This window comes from Cannabis sativa, chromosome X, assembly GCF_029168945.1.
Source record: "Cannabis sativa cultivar Pink pepper isolate KNU-18-1 chromosome X, ASM2916894v1, whole genome shotgun sequence".
Classification (NCBI taxonomy): domain Eukaryota; kingdom Viridiplantae; phylum Streptophyta; class Magnoliopsida; order Rosales; family Cannabaceae; genus Cannabis; species Cannabis sativa.
The window spans coordinates 53,656,889-53,675,758 of NC_083610.1; the positions used below are offsets into that span (position 1 = coordinate 53,656,889).

Below are 18,870 nucleotides of genomic sequence, written 5' to 3' on the forward strand. Positions count from 1 at the left end.
TTAACAATATATGTGTTTTGTTTTTAATTCATACATGTATATAATATTATTATATCATTATCATGTTGTCTTTGTATTATTTTTTATGACGTTATATATATAGAACACATTTTATTTTATTTTTTGTATTACAAATATTTGAAATAAATATATATAAAAAATAAGTTGTACATACTAATTCGAATCTCTAAACAACTAGAGCAAGAGTAAGAATCACCACGTACTACTAAAAATATCACTTTTGCAGCACGGTTTGCGATTGTGCTGGTAAAAGTAACTGTGCTGGTAAAAAGACCAAAATTTTACTAGCACATAATTGCGATGGCAAAACCTATTTTTACGAGCGCAATTTATATTTGTGTTGGCATAACAAGCAATTTAAACATTCTCCCCTTGATATTTTTTACCAATAAAAAAGTGCATTGGTTTTGCCACTTAAATGTGTAATACGCTAGCAAAAGTCACTTTTACTCACACATCGCGAAGTGCGTTGGTAAAAAGTTATAGTTTTACATAAATAATTTTTAATATTTTTTTTTTAATTTTTTGAGTTTTATAATTTTTTACAATTATTTTTTTATATAAAATTATTTAGTATATATAAAAATTAAAATTATTTAATTTTGTAATTTTATAAAATTGTAATCTATTATAATTAGACTCTCTCTCTCTCTCTCTTCATTTTCACTCTGCAACAATGGTGAGAGGCTCCTCTCAGTCACAATCCTCATCATCTCCCAACTCACGACCTGGCCTCGTTGCTCGGCTCGGCTCCGCTACAGCCACAGCTGGAATACTCCACCGCCGACCTAGAGGAACTACTACCAAAGGTACTGGACCAACCTCGACCCAGCTCCTCCCTTCTCTCGGTCTCGATCTCCCTCTCGAACCAAATCAGGGACAGCAGTCCGTCCCAAAGCAGATCGGCATCTCCCTCTCGAACCTAATCGGGGACTGTTAGTTATTTTCCCCTTTAATTTATTTTCAGCTTGAAAACTCAAAAATCAAAAAGGTAAAAAATTAACGCCGATGTACCTACTGCATTGATCTTACTTTTTCCTTGGACCATATTGAAGAAAGTTTGGTTATTATTATTATTATTATTATTATTATTATTATTATTATTATTATTATTATTATTATTATTTAGATTGATTTGCGTAAGTTTAACTTAAACTTAGGTATTTAAACTTAGAGAGTTAAAGTTAGGTATTTATGCCGCAAATTACTCTATTATTTATCATGAAATCGTGTTATTCATCGGGAAGGAACTTGTTTATTAATTTTTTTATTTGCTGGGAAAAAATTGAAACGGGTCAGCAATTGGAACGTTGAAACTGTTGGACTGCCGAGGGTCGATTGCAGCAGGTTAGGACTACATCAGCGTTTCGATATCAGGTAGAGTGGTTTTTGATTTTTGATTCACTTTTGTGATTTCATTACACCATATGGAATTGCCTTGATGATCCCTGAATGTGCTTATTTGAGTTCATTATCTGTATTTGGAACTAGGCTTTGTTTGTAGATTCAACATTGAAAGATTCACTGGTTTCTACTAAGGCTTTAAATTCTGTTGATTGGATGAAATGCTTTACTCAATTGCAGAAGCAAATATGCCATTATCTGTATTTGGAACTAGGCTTTGTTTCTAACTTGTTTGATCATTTGGACTTGAATTTGTAACAAGCTAGGCATTGTTTAATATGAGCCAAAATGGTGCCTGAATTTGGCAAGAAAAACTCAGTTTTTTCATTTCTTTGAAATGGAATTTTGGATTTTGTTTTTTCTAATGTATAGATGATAAATACTTGAAATTCAGTGCTTATTAGTGAGGTAATTGAAGAAACTTAGCATACCCAATTGAATTGAACAATTTAGCTGGTTATTACATGTTTTTGATATATTTTGTTATAACTATTGAATGGGTTCGAATTAATTGAATTCACTATTGAATTCATCTTCTATCTCTTAGTCTTACTATGTCATTCGTCATCAATTAGCTAGTTTTGTACGAACTAATTATAATAAGAAGACCATTTTCTTAAGTATAATATGTAATGTATTTATGAATTAGTTGGTGGATGGTATCTTCAGTCAACAACAGTAGATTTTTTTTTTTTTTGAAAATAAACTCTAACAGCAATAGATGGTTATGCAAATCGAATAACCATCTTGAATATATGGCTTTCTCAGATGGCTGCCGCAACATCAAACAAAGTTAATAACAACAAAGAATTTAGATACTCTGATATAGAGGAAGAAACCCTACAATTTATATTGGATAGTTGCGAATCTAGCATATCAAAGTACAACAAATTCCTACAGGTAATAAGAGTAATTTGCATGGGAATTTTATTATATGTTTACTTTGCATAGAAAGTGATTTCATTTACAAGTAGTTTTGAGTAACAAAAACAGTGGTAATTTTTTGTTGTAACAGGAAAGTGGATCATTGGATGTAGATGTGTTATCACCTAAGCAACTCAACCGAAGGTTGTTTCTAAAACAACTAGTTGTAGATCTATGTACAAATGAGCAAAGGATACTGTTTCGGCCCAATATGTAAGATTTCACCTACTCTTTTAGCTGATTATTATCATTTAAAGAGTTTTCTTTGTGTCGATAACATGTTCTGTGACTGACATAACTTAGTGAGTTTTTTCTTTTCCAATTAAAATAACTTGTTCTGGTCTTGTTTAACACTGCTTCTTAGAACACGCTTGGACCATTTTTATTGAGCCCAACTCAAGGTTAAACTAATTACAGCTTAGAACTTAGAAAAAAGCAAGCCTCAAGAATGCTAATTAGATTCATGTGTATATCTTTGGTTCTCTCTTCTGGTCCCTTAAATACTCTGCTTGCACTTTGCAGGTAAGCCAGTAGATCTCAATGATTTGAGAAGAATTCAGAATATTGTGAATGATCAAATTGCGGCAAAATTAGATGTCTTTTCAAAGGAGGTAAATCTGGCAGATGCTGAGCGCATCAATAGTTTACCAGCAGTTTTTGGGGAATTAAGTTGATTATGTTGACACTTTTTTTTTTCTTTCTTTTGATAATTCATGTTGGACATGTTCTATGTAATGATCTGATCTTGATAAAAATATTATAATTGTAGGTCTACCCAAATCAAGTTAGAGTGGTAGCAATTGGGAAGAAAATTGACAACTTTCTGGCTGACCCAGAAAATGATGAATGGACCTCAATTTTTGCAGAACTTTGCGGAGGTTAATATCTTGTGTATATATATCTATATAGATATAGATATATATTTATATTAGTTTTTGAGCTGGGATAAGTTTTTCCATGGAGTTTTTGCTATTAAAGTTTACCCTTATGGCTGTGTCTTGGGACCCATATATCAAATACAAAAGAAGCCAAGGCTTTTGCAATTTTATCTAAAGAGGGCATTGCTAAAGGGATTAGAAGAATAATTTCTGTTACAACTGATAAGGCTTCTGAAGCAAGAGAATTGGCCAACTTTCTTGAGAAGGAAGTAGATGATGCATCCAAGGGAAGGCAGCTTGCTAGAAAAGGTACCAATCCCCTTATTTACTTATGTACAATACTTTTGGGTGCGCTTGATGTTACTTTTCATAATTTATTTATATATCTCATTTTTCTCATTTCCCTTGTATATCATTCTTCATCTATCCATTCAATTTCCATGCCCTTTATTCTATTATTGGATTATATAGTTTACCTCTGTCTCGCTAGGAACCTGCATTGGCAAGTTCTGTGAAAGGATATGGATATAGTTGCCGAAGTTCTTGGTCCACCACACGTTCACTTTATGTGAAAGGATTTGGGTCGTTGCCTAAGCTCAAGGTCGTTGCCTAGACCTCTCGCGCCACTGCAGTTTGATTATGTTGGATCTAATTGGGCAGAGGTGGGAGATAATAAATTAATAATGGTCATGGCAATGATGATATTGATGATGACGAAATCGATTTGTAGTAGTATACTAGTATTTATTTTATTTTAGTTGAGAAAATTATATTTATGTTGATATTTTAAACGTATATTTATTTACTAACTTTTTGACAATTATAATAATATAATTATAATAATATTATGTATGTATAATTAGAAAATTTTAAAGTTATGTTTTATTCTGTAATTATTTATAATCAAGTTTTCTTGTTCTATTTTTTAATTTCTATTTATTTTAATTTAAAAAATAATTGATAAAATTTTTAAATTAAATAATACTAAATAAAAAAATTAAATTATACAGTTTTACCGACGTATTATTACACTGACATAAGTTAAATATCCATCTATCAAAAGTGATTTTTATTAGTGCTTAATGCGTTGGCAAAAGTAAAACTTTTCTTAGTGCATGTGTTGGTAAAAGTAAGATTTTTCTTAGAGCACATTTGCGCTGGTAAAAGACTTTTTCCAGTACAAATTTGTGTTGGCAAAAGTTAAATTTTTACCAGCACATTTATGCGCTGAGAAAAGTCATTTTTGTCAGTGTTTTTCATTTTGTACCAGTAAAAGTTCCAATACCAACCTGGATTTGCCAATTCCTTCTGCTAGCGCAAAAATATGCTAGCAAAAGTAAATTATGTTTTACCAGCATAATACCTAACTTTTGCACAAAAATGTGCTGGCAAAAGTCTTGTTTCTTGTAATGATGTATGTGTTCGACCGATAACGATTTCTAAATTATTTGGAACCTTTTGATAAAATTAATTAAAAATTTATTATGTAAATTTGAAGTAAAAAAATAATTTAATTAAAATTTTTAATTAGTTAAAAATAAATAAGTAATAAAAATATTTAATTAATTTTATGTTTTGTTCAATTTTATAGAGCCTCCATTTTTCATTTGATTATTGTAGCAATTTTGGTAAATTCTCCTAATTCTAGTTAGATGACATGAGGTCAATCCTTAGCAAATTTCAATTAGTTAAAAACAAATAAGTAATAAAAATATTTAATTAATTTTATTTTTTTTTCAATTTTATAGAGCCCTAATTTTTTATTCGATTATTGTAGCAGTTTTGGTAGGTTCTCATAATTCTAGTTAGATGACATGAGGTCAATCCTTAGCATTTTATTTTATTTTATTTCTTTAAATCATTTTGTCTGAGGTTTATGGTACATATTTTATTTTATCTTTTTATTTTTTTGTATTGGAAAATTTTGAAATAATTTAATTAAGTAAAATCTTAAATTAAAAATAATAAGAAAAAAATTGTACCAAATACTAACTAGTGTCTTTTAGTAAGTAAGAACTACCACATATGAGTTCAATCTTTAGATCAATTGAAAAATTTTGATAGCTAGAGTTAACATAAACATTAATCTGAGTTACAATGTAATTTTTAATCTTAAAATATTTAGAGTAAATATTCATTCGTTATTAAGTACGCCTGAACTTGTCATAAACTATCACATTTTGAAAAACACATAATTTATTTTTATTTAAATTCTTTTTTCTTTTTAGATTTTTCATAATTGGTATTTCTATGTCATACACAATAAAATATAAATTTACAAGAATCTATTTATATAACTAACTTATTGTAGCACATTTGGTAAATTCTCCTAATTCTAGTAAAGTGACATTAGTTCAATTTTTTAGATATTCACTTTATAGTTTTATTTATATATTTATTTATTTTGTATTTGAATATTTTTTGTGAGGTTATAATACATAATATATATATATATACATATATATTTCATTTTGTGCATTGGAAAATTTTTAAATTTAATTAGCTAAACTTTTTAACTAAATGTGTTATTGCCTTACATAACCACATGTTTGGCTTAGTCGCGAGAAAGTGACTATCAGACCCGAACGTTTCATCCAACTTTATTTATGGGCAGTCTGGTTGATCTACTTAGACCCAGTGAATGGGTCGTCATTCTTAACGGGCTTATTTGAATAACCAGAAATACAGATTACCCTCGCCTTCGGGGCTCAGGAGTCACAGAGGCTTGCAACCGCCATCTGGATTTGTCATCGCATCCGGAGCTGTGAACAACCTGGGTCTTTAGAGATTCTATGAATAGATTGGGAGTCACGAAAGCTTATTTGATTATTATTTATTACTACATGTGTTATTTTATTCAATTAAGCCCATCAAGAATGATGGGCCCATTCACTGGGTCCAAGTAGATCGACCAATCTACCCATAAGCAAAGTTGAATGAAACGTTCAGATTCGATAGTCACTTACTCGCGACTAAGCCAAACATGTAGTTCGGGAAGACAATCACACGTTTAGTTGAAAAGTTTAGCCTATTAAATAATTTTAAATTTCTACAATGCACAAAATAAAAAGATAAAAAAAAATGTATATTATAACTTCACAAAAAATTATTCAAATACAGAAAAATAATAATAAATAAATAAAATAAAACTTTAAAGTAAATATGTAAAGGATTGAACTAATGTCACTAAATTAGAACTAAGAGAACCTACCAAATGTGCTACAATAATATAGTTATATAAATACCAATTATGAATATTCTAAAAAGAAAAAAAGAATTTAAATAAAAAATGAATTATGTGTTGTCAAAATGTGATAGTTTATGATAAGTTTAGATAAGGGAAAAAAAACAAAAAAATACAAAAAAGGAAAAAAAATTACAAAAATACTTTGGGCCGGCCCATTAAACATTTATACAGTCCACATACAAATATTTACAAAAATACCACATGCACTAAGCCTTCGGTATGTACGAATAGAACCATGAAGATGAAAATACGCGCTCGTTTCAAAACCGCAAAACAACCAAAATGAAACCAAAACGAGAAAAATACAACTATTAATTCTGGCAAAATCAACTGGAAAAGAATACCTGCAATGATCTAAACTGAAAATGACAAAAAAAAAAATCAGAAAAACTGTGAAGAAACTGAAATTACACATTTGTTTTCTATTTTATTCGATCAAAATAACTCCCCCTAATATCGAAATCTATATTCATGAAATGTAGATCTGTAACAAACAGATCTGGAGCTCCCACTAAATCCAAAACAATGTATGATGTGAAAAATTTAAAAAAAAAAACCTCACGAATAATACATCTACGTTATATACAGTTGCATTTTGATTTATTTTTTGTTTTGGTTGCCTTATAGTTGCATTATCGTTTTATGATAGTTTATATATTATGCAAGAATTTAATTTGATGGGGACTAAGAAATAGTAGTTATACATAGTAAGTTTTGTGCAAATAGTTGCATATTAATTTTATAGTGAAATAACATATGCAAGTAGCAAAACTATAACAAAACTACAAAACAACTGTATGCAAGTGCAAATAGTTGCCTTATAGTTGCATTATCGTTTTATGATAGTTTATATATTATGCAAGAATTTAATTTGATGGGGACTAAGAAATAGTAGTTATACATAGTAAGTTTTGTGCAAATAGTTGCATATTAATTTTATAGTGAAATAACATATGCAAGTAGCAAAACTATAATAAAACTACAAAACAGCTGTATGCAAGTGCAAATAGTTGCCTTATAGTTGCATTATCGTTTTATGATAGTTTATATATTATGCAAGAATTTAATTTGATGGGGACTAAGAAATAGTAGTTATACATAGTAAGTTTTGTGCAAATAGTTGCATATTAATTTTATAGTGAAATAACATATGCAAGTAGCAAAACTATAATAAAACTACAAAACAAATGTATGCAAGTGCAAATAGTTGCCTTATAGTTGCATTATCGTTTTATGATAGTTTATATATTATGCAAGAATTTAATTTGATGGGAACTAAGAAATAGTAGTTATACATAGTAAGTTTTGTGCAAATAGTTGCATATTAATTTTATAGTGAAATAACATATGCAAGTAGCAAAACTATAACAAAACTACAAAACAACTGTATGCAAGTGCAAATAGTTGCCTTATAGTTGCATTATCGTTTTATGATAGTTTATATATTATGCAAGAATTTAATTTGATGGGGACTAAGAAATAGTAGTTATACATAGTAAGTTTTGTTCAAATAGTTGCATATTAATTTTATAGTGAAATAACATATGCAAGTAGCAAAACTATAATAAAACTACAAAACAACTGTATACAAACTAAAATACAGGAAAAACTCTTTGAACATCAACATCCATGATAAATCTCATTGTTACCCATTGATGATATAAAAATGGGAGTCGACCGGAGTTAATCTAATCTATTAGCTTTGCCACCTTTACTCATAAATCTTAATCATGTTTGTCCTAATACTTTTCTAATATTAATTTTATAACTCTACTCACGTCAATACTACTATAAGCATGAATTAGATCGTTTTCTTTTCAAGTATAGAATATCATCGGTAATTGTTTCTTATTATTTTATTTTGTTATCTAATTATTTCGACGTGGCTTTGAGCTAGTCCAGCGAGAATGAAAATGACATTAAAATTGTACGAATTTATTTGTACATGCTTATATCAGTTGAATGGCCTAGTCAAAGTCTTCTCTTTTGTCATGAAAGTATTTCAGAAGTTGTAAAGTTAAACTAATAAGTTAAAAAGATTTAATTAAAAACTGAAATAAAATTAAAAATAAAAAGAAAAGAAGAAAAAGAGAGTGAAATGATGGATTGATTGATAGAAGTCAATCCTAGACCTAAGCAACAATATATAAGAAACTAGCTTTACAATTAAAAATTAAAAATAAAAAGAAAAGAAGAATTGTTATGGAAAAAAAATTAAAAATTAAAAACTGAAAATAAAAATAAAAATTAAAAATTAAAAACTGAAATAAAATTAAAAATAAAAAATTAAAAACTGAAATAAAATTAAAAATAAAAAGAAAAGAAGAAAAAAAGAGAGTGAAATGATGGATTGATTGATAGAAGTCAATCCTAGACCTAAGCAACAATATATAAGAAACTAGCTTTACAATTAAAAATTAAAAATAAAAAGAAAAGAAGAATTGTTATGGAAAAAAAAATTAAAAATTAAAAACTGAAAATAAAAATAAAAATAAAAAATTAAAAACTGAAATAAAATTAAAAATTAAAAATTAAAAACTGAAATAAAATTAAAAATAAAAAGAAAAGAAGAAAAAAAAAAGAGTGAAATGATAGATTGATTGATAGAAAATGAAAAAAAAAAAAAAGAGGGAAGAGAGTAGGATTTGATAGATGATGGATGGAATGATGACTAAGTGGTATTTGTGTAATAAAACCAACTTTGTAAGTAAAAATGTAGACATAGGCGTGTAGAGGTATTTAGGTAATAAATTGTGCAAAATGGATTTTTCATGTAAAAATTTCTTTAGATAATTATGAATAAAAACAAAATACATACATTGTTAAGTTTTGTTGATAGGATGATTCAAAAATATATTTGTTGATTGGAGAGAAGAAGATACAATTATATTAAGAATGTGTACTATTTTACTAGTTCACACAATTTATATAGATAGCGTAAGTGAAGTAAATAATTAAGTTTATATCTACAAATTTTAAATGTATTGAACGTTATAATCTTTAAAAATAAGATTAATTAATATAAAATTATACAAAGTAAAATTTATAATTAAAAATACAATATGAAAATTAAAAGAAAACATGATATTGCAAAGGATTGAATCCATGCGCTTTTATCATTAAGACTAGATAGATGTTACGTGTCAAGTCACGTATGTTAATTTTATTTTAGATTTTAGTTTTTTTTAATATCATAATTTTAAAATTAATAATATTCAATGTAGTGATAATCATTGAAATTTGAAAGCATAATAGTGATTTAAATAAAAATAAAAATTATTATTATACTTTGTAATAGTAATTAAAAAAAATTATTATTCGTCCTAAATTTATCTTTGGAATTAATGAAAATGCTCATCTGGTTAAACTATCAAAACATTCAAATTTAATTTAAAATAATATTTAAAATTTAACTAATTCTAAATATCAAAATTTGAAAATAATTTTTAATAAAAAAATAAACAATACGAACAAATTTATTATTAATTGCAATACTTTAGGTGGATTAATTATATTTAGGTTTAACTAACTACATGGATGTTGACCCTTTACGTGGCAACATCTAATAATTTGTTATTTTTTTTTATTTAAAAAAAAAGGTCACCCAATAATTTCTCATAAACCAAAAATTCTGTTATATAGTCACATTTTATATAGAATAGATAAGAGTAGTTACCAATTACACATAAAATTATATAGATAAACATAAGTTGATAAATATTGTAGTTTTTTAGATATAATTATTATTTTTGAAAAAAAAATTAAATAAAAAATTATTATCTTATACATTTGAAATTAAATAGAAAAATAAAAGTTTAGTTAGTCATAAACTAAATAAGTAAATAAAATAAAAATTAGGTTTGGAGTTAATTTTAGAAATTTTATTGCTTTAACATAATAAATAGGATTTAAAATTAATTATCAATAAAAAATATTAATTAGGTTATAGTTTTCAAAGTTTAATTTGAACAATTTGATTAGATCAATGATTAGAAATTGTTATATCTATCCATAGTAAAATACTCAATTCCTACCATACTAGTCCCCATAGATAAAAAAAAAGTGAAATTTTTGATCGATTGCTGTTACTTTTTTATTTTCTTTTACAAGTGAAAATTTTGTTTTTTAAGAAGGCATGAAAATACTGGGGGTTTTCATACCCAAATTGAAGCGACGTAATTGCTGAATAAAACTAGAATACCTTTGTTGGGCACTTGCAAACTCAGAATGTTTTTCCTTTTCAACTCGCTGCAACACCTTGTTAGCAGGATCATTGGAAAGATTATCTTGGGCTAAATTGAACTCCTCCTTGGCTTTATGAAAACAGGTTGGAGTATCCCCACTTCAACTCTAGAAAACCTCTTTAGGACATGTTTAAGCCTAAAAAGTTTACATATGATACATGTTAGATTTTTCTTGTTGATGTTTAGATTCCAGCTCTCCAAAACCATTTCTTTGAAGCTCTTGTGTTGCATCCAACAGTTGAAAAACCAAAAAGGTTTAATCCCAATTGATGACTTTGCTTGTAGCCAACGACAGTGAGTCAAGATAAAGCGATTAGATAAAATAAATAATAAAAAACAAAAAGAATAAGATAAAAAGAATACCACATTTTCTAGAGGTTCGGCCCCGTGAGAATGGTAATAGCCCCCTCCCCTTTCAGTTGTATTGACTTGAGAACAAGAATCTCTAAAACTCTTACAATTGATCTCTGAGTAATTCTCTCTTAGATAACTTTTCTCTCTTGAGTGTTCTTCTGAACTAAATTTTCGTCCCCCTCAATAGTAAAATTATGCCACTATTTATAGGAGCTTATTACATGAAGAGTGGTTTCACTTAATTTATAATAAATAAAATAAAAAACTGCATTAATTTCATAATTACAATGCAAAGAATGGGAAACCAAGGTGCATTGCCTTTATTCTCTGACCTAATCCCACGAATGTAAGGATTATCTTTGTGTCTTGGAAGCGACGAGGCTTATCTCTGAAATTGCCAACTCACATATCCTGCCCAGTGCATGTGATCACGATATTGTTCTTGGGTCAAATGTCCCTTGATTACTCTGCTCGGACATCCTGCCATATGCTGACGACAGACATTTATATCAACCTTTGTGGGCTGCTAGGAGTACTTCCTTCTGCCCAAGTAGGAAAACGTAAGACACGTGTCATCCAGCTCATTGTCACGTCACCGTGCAAAAAATAGGATAACATTTCCCCCCAGACTCCGCGGGACCGTCTAGTCGCATGTGGACTTCACTCGGTCAGGAGTCTTATCCGGATGGGTGATGCGTGTCTTTGATGGTTGGTACTAATCTACATGACTTCGATTGACGGTCTCTTCAGTGTCTAAGCATTTAATACCTCTTGAAAGTTGTTCCTCAAATCACGGATTGATGGTTGGGTGACTGCATGCGTGATGATTTTACTTCTTGTAATGAGTACTAAAGTTCACTTTTGGGGGGAAACACAAATATTTAAATTTTCAAACATGATTTTTCCTTTTCTGATTGCTTATAAAAGGAGATCAAAGCTTTTGGTAATCCTTTTAGCCATTTTCACTCTTAAAGAACCAGAGCAAAAGTTTTCATCTAAGCTTTCCCTCATATTTTTCAAAGAATTCGCTGGAAAACCTTTGACGATAACATTCCAAGTAAGTCAAGAAAGATTCGAATCAGTGAGTAAGTCATTCATCCCTTTTTTTTAGATAATTGCAATGGCATGTATGCATTATTTTTTTAATTCTTTGCTATAGATTTTGCCTATTCTTGAATTGTTCTTGGCTAATTGTAGATTAACTAGTTTTAGGGTTTGGAAGTTTAACCAACGTTTAACTATAACGTCTAATTATCTGATTGCGATTCAATTTTGACCTTAAATCGTTCATTCCCATTGGTTCATAAGGTTCTGAAAAACACCAGATTCCAACTGAAGTTTTGAACTACTGGGATTGGAAATTCCAACTCTGGGTGAAATCTTTTCTTTTGATTCTTGATTAGGCCTGGTTGGCATATAAAATCTATTTTTCATTTGTTACCCAACCAACTCTTATTCTCTTGTCTCCCACCTTTTGTAGTGAAGCCTGGTGATTTCTAGGGAGGCAAGCATCATATTGACCAGGACTTGCTTCAAATTTTGTACAAAGATCGCCCTCATCTTCGTGCTAATTCATCTTCGTCTGGTGATGATCTTTTGAATTCTAGTTTTGAAGACTGGGAAGTGAGCAACAAGCATACACCTTCCCCGGAGCTCGAGGTGCAACATCACTCGTATCCCAACCAAATACGTGGTGAAGGATACAGTCGTTTCATCTGGGAACTGAAGAAAGATTGGAGGCATTATCTTCCTACGAATTGGACATACAGGGTCCATCCAAGCATGGTCGACACTCTGCCCGATGGCCGTCCAATCCCAACTGCCAAAGGAAACTCTATTGATGAATTTTTTATGATTGTTGGAGGCACACCTCTTACAAAACTCTGCTTAGTCGTGAAATGATGGCGCAGACCAAGTAGATTGTTAGAAAGCCTTCATCCTCTGACCCCCATATTGCTCGGTTGGCTGCCTTGTCCAGGGCAAGATCCGTCCTGCTACTCCTCCTGAGGCTGGGGGCAAAGAGGAAGAGGGGGTAGCCCGGGTGCTGCCCTTTGGAGGCTTCAATGAAAAGGGGGAACCTGTCTCTGAGACCGGTGATGTCTTGGAAGCTAGCAAGACTATGTAGAGGAGGAGTATACCGAGGCTCATCCCATAAACAGGAGGGGTCCAAGGGGAGCTCGATGGGTTTCTCCACCATCCATTTTGACTTTCAAGAGATTATCCAAACTCTTTGAGGATGGTCTCCTGGGGCAGGTCGAATGCTTCCTTCCCTCTCCTGGGTAGCTAGCAACAGACCCTAGAGAAGGTTACTGCACGTGGTCAGTTCCTCACACCAAATAGGGTGCAATGCTGCCATTGCATCTATATTTCAAGGCGATAGCCAATTACTACAACATCAGTCCGACCCAACTCACTCCTAAGGGCATTAAATATTTATCCGCTCTGTTTTGTGTTGTATGCTTCTCAAGGATGGGGTCAGCCATCCGCCCATGATACTAACTGGCTGTTTGACCTGAAGTCCAGTCCCAAGCAAAACAGATTTTGGTATTTCTACTTCTCTTAGATCAAAGAGGCATGAGGTGACCAAAATTGGTGTTATGTGGAGGACTATTACTTCATCAAGGGCATGGACACCAACCATACCAGTTTTCAACACATTCTTTCCTATTGCCGACCTCCGTTCACTCTGGGACTTAGAGAAAGAGCCCAAGAGATACTCCAACTCCCCTCGGATGCTTGAAATATTTTCCTCTTGGCCACCGAGGCCAAATTTATTGAGTACAAGCTCTACCCATATGTAATGGACAAGGGGTCAGACAGGTAGCAAGAGAGCTTATGCCAGCCCAAGAAGAAGAGGTCAAATTCGAACAGGAGGCTTTGAGAAAGAAGAAGAAGAGGAGGCCCCTCCTGTTGGAAATTATTTTACCAGGATCTAGATTTACTAACAAGTATGTTGGATTAACAACCTAATATGAATTCTAAAACAATGAAAATAAACACATATAAAGTTAGAAAACCTTACAGTGGGTGCAGCGGAATAATATGACTCCTTCAGTTCAGATCTCTAGCCCTTGATTCCTTTCTGTAGCAGAGCATCACCAAGATCTGAACCTGGATCTTCTTTTCTCCTTCTTTGATGCAGAAATTCCATAGTCTTCCATACTATGATTGAGATACCACTTGATGTGTGTGGGCACTACTCATCTCACAAGGATTTCGAAATTTCTCTCTATTTTTCTCTCTCAATTTCGTGGCTTATCATGCATAGAAGAGAAGAGAACAAGGTTGCTTTATATAGGGAAAAGGGAGAGCACAACTTTCCAAATAAACAGTTTTCTCTTTTACTGTGTAATTGATTAACTGCCTTATTTAGTTTGATCTACCACTTTCCTATTATAGCTAGGCTTTGATTAGCAATTACATGGCAATTAAAAATGAAAATAAAAATTGGGAAACACAAAGGGAGTGCTCGGTCATAGAGGGAAATGGGCCTCACTTGGATTTTGCAGTTTCTTCAATTTTATTTCAATTTCTCCAAAAATGCCATTTTTCCAATTCTAATCATTTAAATGCCAAAACTAATTATTTAATAACTAAAATAGATTATTAAATAATATTGTCATTTAAAATAATTATTAATTAGACATACAAAGTCTCTTAATTAATAATTAAACCTAGAAACCCTTTTCTTTACGATTTCATCCTTAAACTGTGAGAATTCATAAAGTAGACATAGTCTAACTTTTAGAATTATAATCGATTAATTAAAATCAATTAACTGAGTCTTACAAGCAGTATGGCCTCAACTAGTATGGGGACCATGGGTCTATATAACCGAGCTTCCAATAAGTCGAACCGAATTTACCAAGTAAATTCCCTAACTTATTTATTCCTCATTGAATCCACACTTAGAACTTGGAATTGCACTCTCAGTCATATAGAAACGCTCTATATGTTCCACGATATAGACACGTCATTAGTTATCCATTGTTATAACCCTAATGTGATCAATGATCCTCTATATAGATGATTTACACTGTACAGGGATTAAATTACCGTAACACCCTACAATGTATTTTATCCTTAAAACACTTAACCCTGTATAAATGATATTTCACCTAAGTGAAATGAGATCTCCACCATTTATCTTTGTTTGGTTAAGCTCGAAGGAAATCATCCTTTACTTCTATTTGCCAAATAGAAGCTATAGATTCCATATTTATGTTAGCGCTCCCCCACTCAATTGCACTACCGTGTTCCCAAAATGTACGTATTGCCCAGACTAAAGATTAGGCTTAACTAACAAATCAAAGAACACGAATAATACTCTTGAAATTGAGCCTAACCATATCAGGATTTTGATCATGTGATCTAGGATCAACTTATGATATTGAATTGAATAGATGTTTACGGTAAGTTTCAAAATCTAATTCAAAGTTCAATATCTCCATGCATCCGATACTGGTAAACTTTGCCAATGTCCTGGAAAGGACATAACACTTTTCCAAGGTGTAAGAATACCTATCGCTGATTATACCATGTCAGTCTAAATCCAGTGTTCTGACAAATCAGGGAATCTACTTTTGAACATATAATAAAGATTATATTCCACTGTGCTGACAACACTATAATCTTTAACCAACTCATATGTTCTGGACTTAAAAAGAATTCATACATTATATACACATATAATCATGAAATAAATCATGTGAACCATGCAACATAAAATGTTATTTCTGATCTTTATTAATAAGTAAATCTGATTATATGAAATGAGTTTTATTTAGGGCATAAAACACAACAAACTCCCACTTGCACTAATATAAAACAAAAAGTGCATTTCAAATAATCATTAACACCTTGATATACCAATCAAGTGTAATAGTAGTAAACTCCTCGTAATGGGATCTGACAGGTTGAATTAAACACAACCTCTTCTCCACCATTACTCTTCCTTAATCACAAAATCCTTGATAATGTGAAATTCCTCTCTATATGTCTACTCATTTGGGATACTGGAATCTATACTTTTGGGCAACTACTCTTTTGTTATACAGGAAGTAACCCTAGTAGTTAAGGCAAGTTGGAACACTGCCACAAATGTATAGAACTTTCCTTAGACTGAAAAAGTATCTTTCCTGCAACTTTTAACATTCAGTCTCTTTCTGGTAGACTAAGAGATTTCAGATAGGTTTTTACACTTCTCCAAAATCGCTACTCCACCCCCAAAGTAATCACCATCTCATCAGCAGACTTTCTAGCACAAAGGCAAGTCTTGAAATCTGATGTGGTGTAGTCTAAGAGTTTTAAACAAACACCCTTATTGAATAACATATAGTTCCTCTTCTTAATCTTAAGATTTACTTGATTGTCTTCCAATGTTCCTCTCCTGGATTAATCTGATACTTACTCATTACTCCCACTCAACAGCAGGTGTCTAGTCTAAGGCATACTAAACCATATCTGAGACCTCTCACTGTTGACTTAAGAAATTCTTTCATGGCTTTACCTTTTCTGGAAAAGTTGTAACTTTTCCTTAGATAAATAAAATCTATATCTAAGAAGTTGTGAAGCTTCTATAGATTTCCATTGGAAAGAAAATGCATCAGCATCTCATGCTTGCATTAGAGTAAGTAATTACCAGGTATACCACAAGTCATAGGTTTAGATAAACTCATACCTATAATACTAGGAACAGGAATTTTTGTTAAGTCCATTGAATAGACTCATTAACGAAAATTTCCTTTCATGTCCTTGTAATAGAAAACTTTAGGTTACTCCATGTGAATGGATCAAACCATAGTTCTCTTGGCTTTCTTCTTAGTTTCTTATCTTGACAATCCATTACTTGTTTAAACTCACAATGGATTTTAATCACTAGTATCTTCCAAGTTATAAGAAGGTGAGTTCCTAGAAACTCTCCCACTACAATAAGGTACCGTGAACTATGTCAAAGAAAACTAAATGGTATAGACCTCTTCAGTTGTGTTAAGACAACAGAGGCAGTGGGATCATCTTGTAAAATAAGATGATAGAACACTTATGGAATCAAGAAAAAATAAATATCTCCTTTATTTGCTACTTTATTTTCAGACTTAGTCATTTTCTTAGAAAAGCAGTATTTGTTTAAACAAACACTTTCTTATCTAATGACTATGGGATGCTCCACCCCTAATCACTTAGAATAGCTAACAAACATGCAAACCAGGGTTAGCAGTTCTAGCTTTTCTTAAGATTTCGATTAGGTCATCCATGAATCTAGTAATGATTTACATTAAGTATACAACCATTGCATCATTCTGAAATTTTATTTCCATATAAGGATTTAGGCAACGTTTAGTAACTAATCATCAATATGCAACTCGAATTTCTGGGAAGGTAAGTTTGGATATAATTCAAAATCAAATTAATGATCTTTGAACTGCATATATCTACTACCTTTTTCTCCACCCCTATCAGTTCGCAAGATCTTTAACCACTTACCATTGCTAGAAATTCATGAAAATTTTCAAACATTTCAAATTTCTTTTGCATAAGGTAAAATCTAGAGTGATCGTTTTAAGAATACAACGAAAACTCATATCCACCCCTGAATGTACATCCATCTGCGAATGAGATGAAATTACTTTCAGTGGATATAGGCATATTAACTCTTTGTAGAGAATGATCTTGTCAAAACCACTATGAACAAGATAAAAATGCCTTAGATTTATAAAATATGTGGTTGTATCTTTTGATGACTTAAGTTACATCAAAGAGTTCATAGAATAGTACAAGTGGATTCTGGTCACAGAATACTAAACTCATACAGTTTAAATCCATTGAAAGAAAATGGTCACGAAACACTTGTGAAAGTGTAACTGTATAATTAGTAACTCTTTCTTGGACCACCACTACTAATCTAACTCTATGATTTGCCTATACAAGTAGGAGATATCTAAGATTGAGGATTTATATCATTTTGGGATAGAATTCCGGGAATATAATCATATGCGTCATCTAATTTCTTAAGAGAAAATATGACTTTATATGATTTATAGACCATTCATCCAATGATATGTCATTAAGCTAATTCGAAATGAATAAGCTAAGAGGAATTAGGATAATTTCGTTTTAAATAAGAATCCAACGATGCTCCGATTAGCGAGAGTCAAAGTAATCTTATTTATACAATCTTCTTGTTTCATATTGTAAAACACTAGTCTAAGGTGTCATCAATTGATGAACAGCTAGATGTTGCACATACAATATTTATCTTTCGAGATCTAACACTATTATGTTAGTCTAATGGTGAAAATCCATTAGGGATTTATCTCATTAGAAAAACAAATCAAGTTAGACCAACAATGAAGATTCGAAATTAAACTACAATTTAATAACAGAAAATAACATGGTTCAATACAAATTCATACACAATTCAGAAATTATGAAGCATATAGCAAGTAGGAATGACAAGTGAAAATACTAAAACATACAATCCTAAATAATTTCCAAGGTTTTCAACAAACTGATATCAGTGTCCCGTTTAGGCGAGAGTCAAAGCTACCAATCATTGAATAGAGTTGTCAGCTCATCTAAAATGATCAACATTCTAGCAACCTTTTATTCAATCAAGATGTGAATCCGCGTTATCCCGTTTAGGCGAGAGTCAATGCTATTCTATCTTATGAGCTTCCACCATTGTTTCATATTCTTGCAAGTCTTATACAGTCGCCACCATTAGGGTGGTCATAAACTATATAAAAAACTTACAAGATTACTTATATTTCGAGATTAAACGGTGCTAACTTGCTAATGA

At 31.1% G+C, this 18,870-nt stretch overlaps 1 protein-coding gene across 2 annotated transcripts; it reads left to right on the top strand.

The window, feature by feature from the left end:
* The first annotated feature begins 651 nt into the window (after positions 1-651).
* Positions 652-4,079, top strand: LOC115694854 (alanine--tRNA ligase-like). Of its 2 annotated transcripts, none has more exons than XM_061105263.1 (8): positions 652-1,012; positions 1,321-1,398; positions 2,147-2,325; positions 2,441-2,562; positions 2,872-2,960; positions 3,119-3,227; positions 3,375-3,536; positions 3,718-4,079. In XM_061105263.1, the coding sequence occupies exons 4-8, from the start codon at positions 2,532-2,534 to the stop codon at positions 3,756-3,758; spliced, it is 432 nt and encodes a 143-aa protein (XP_060961246.1). In that variant the 5' UTR covers positions 652-1,012; positions 1,321-1,398; positions 2,147-2,325; positions 2,441-2,531; the 3' UTR covers positions 3,759-4,079. The 2 variants fall into 2 exon arrangements, with proteins under 2 accessions (XP_060961246.1, XP_060961245.1); XM_061105262.1 differs by having other exon boundaries at positions 2,194-2,325.
* The last annotated feature ends 14,791 nt before the right edge of the window (positions 4,080-18,870 follow it).

Excerpts from the sequence above, each read along its gene's own strand:
- LOC115694854 (XM_061105263.1), top strand. The coding sequence starts at position 2,532 with ATGAGCAAAGGATACTGTTTCGGCCCAATAT. Across the intron at positions 2,563-2,871 it reads ATACTGTTTCGGCCCAATAT|GTAAGCCAGTAGATCTCAAT; the intron begins GTAAGATTTCAC and ends TGCACTTTGCAG. Across the intron at positions 3,537-3,717 it reads AAGGCAGCTTGCTAGAAAAG|GAACCTGCATTGGCAAGTTC; the intron begins GTACCAATCCCC and ends CTGTCTCGCTAG.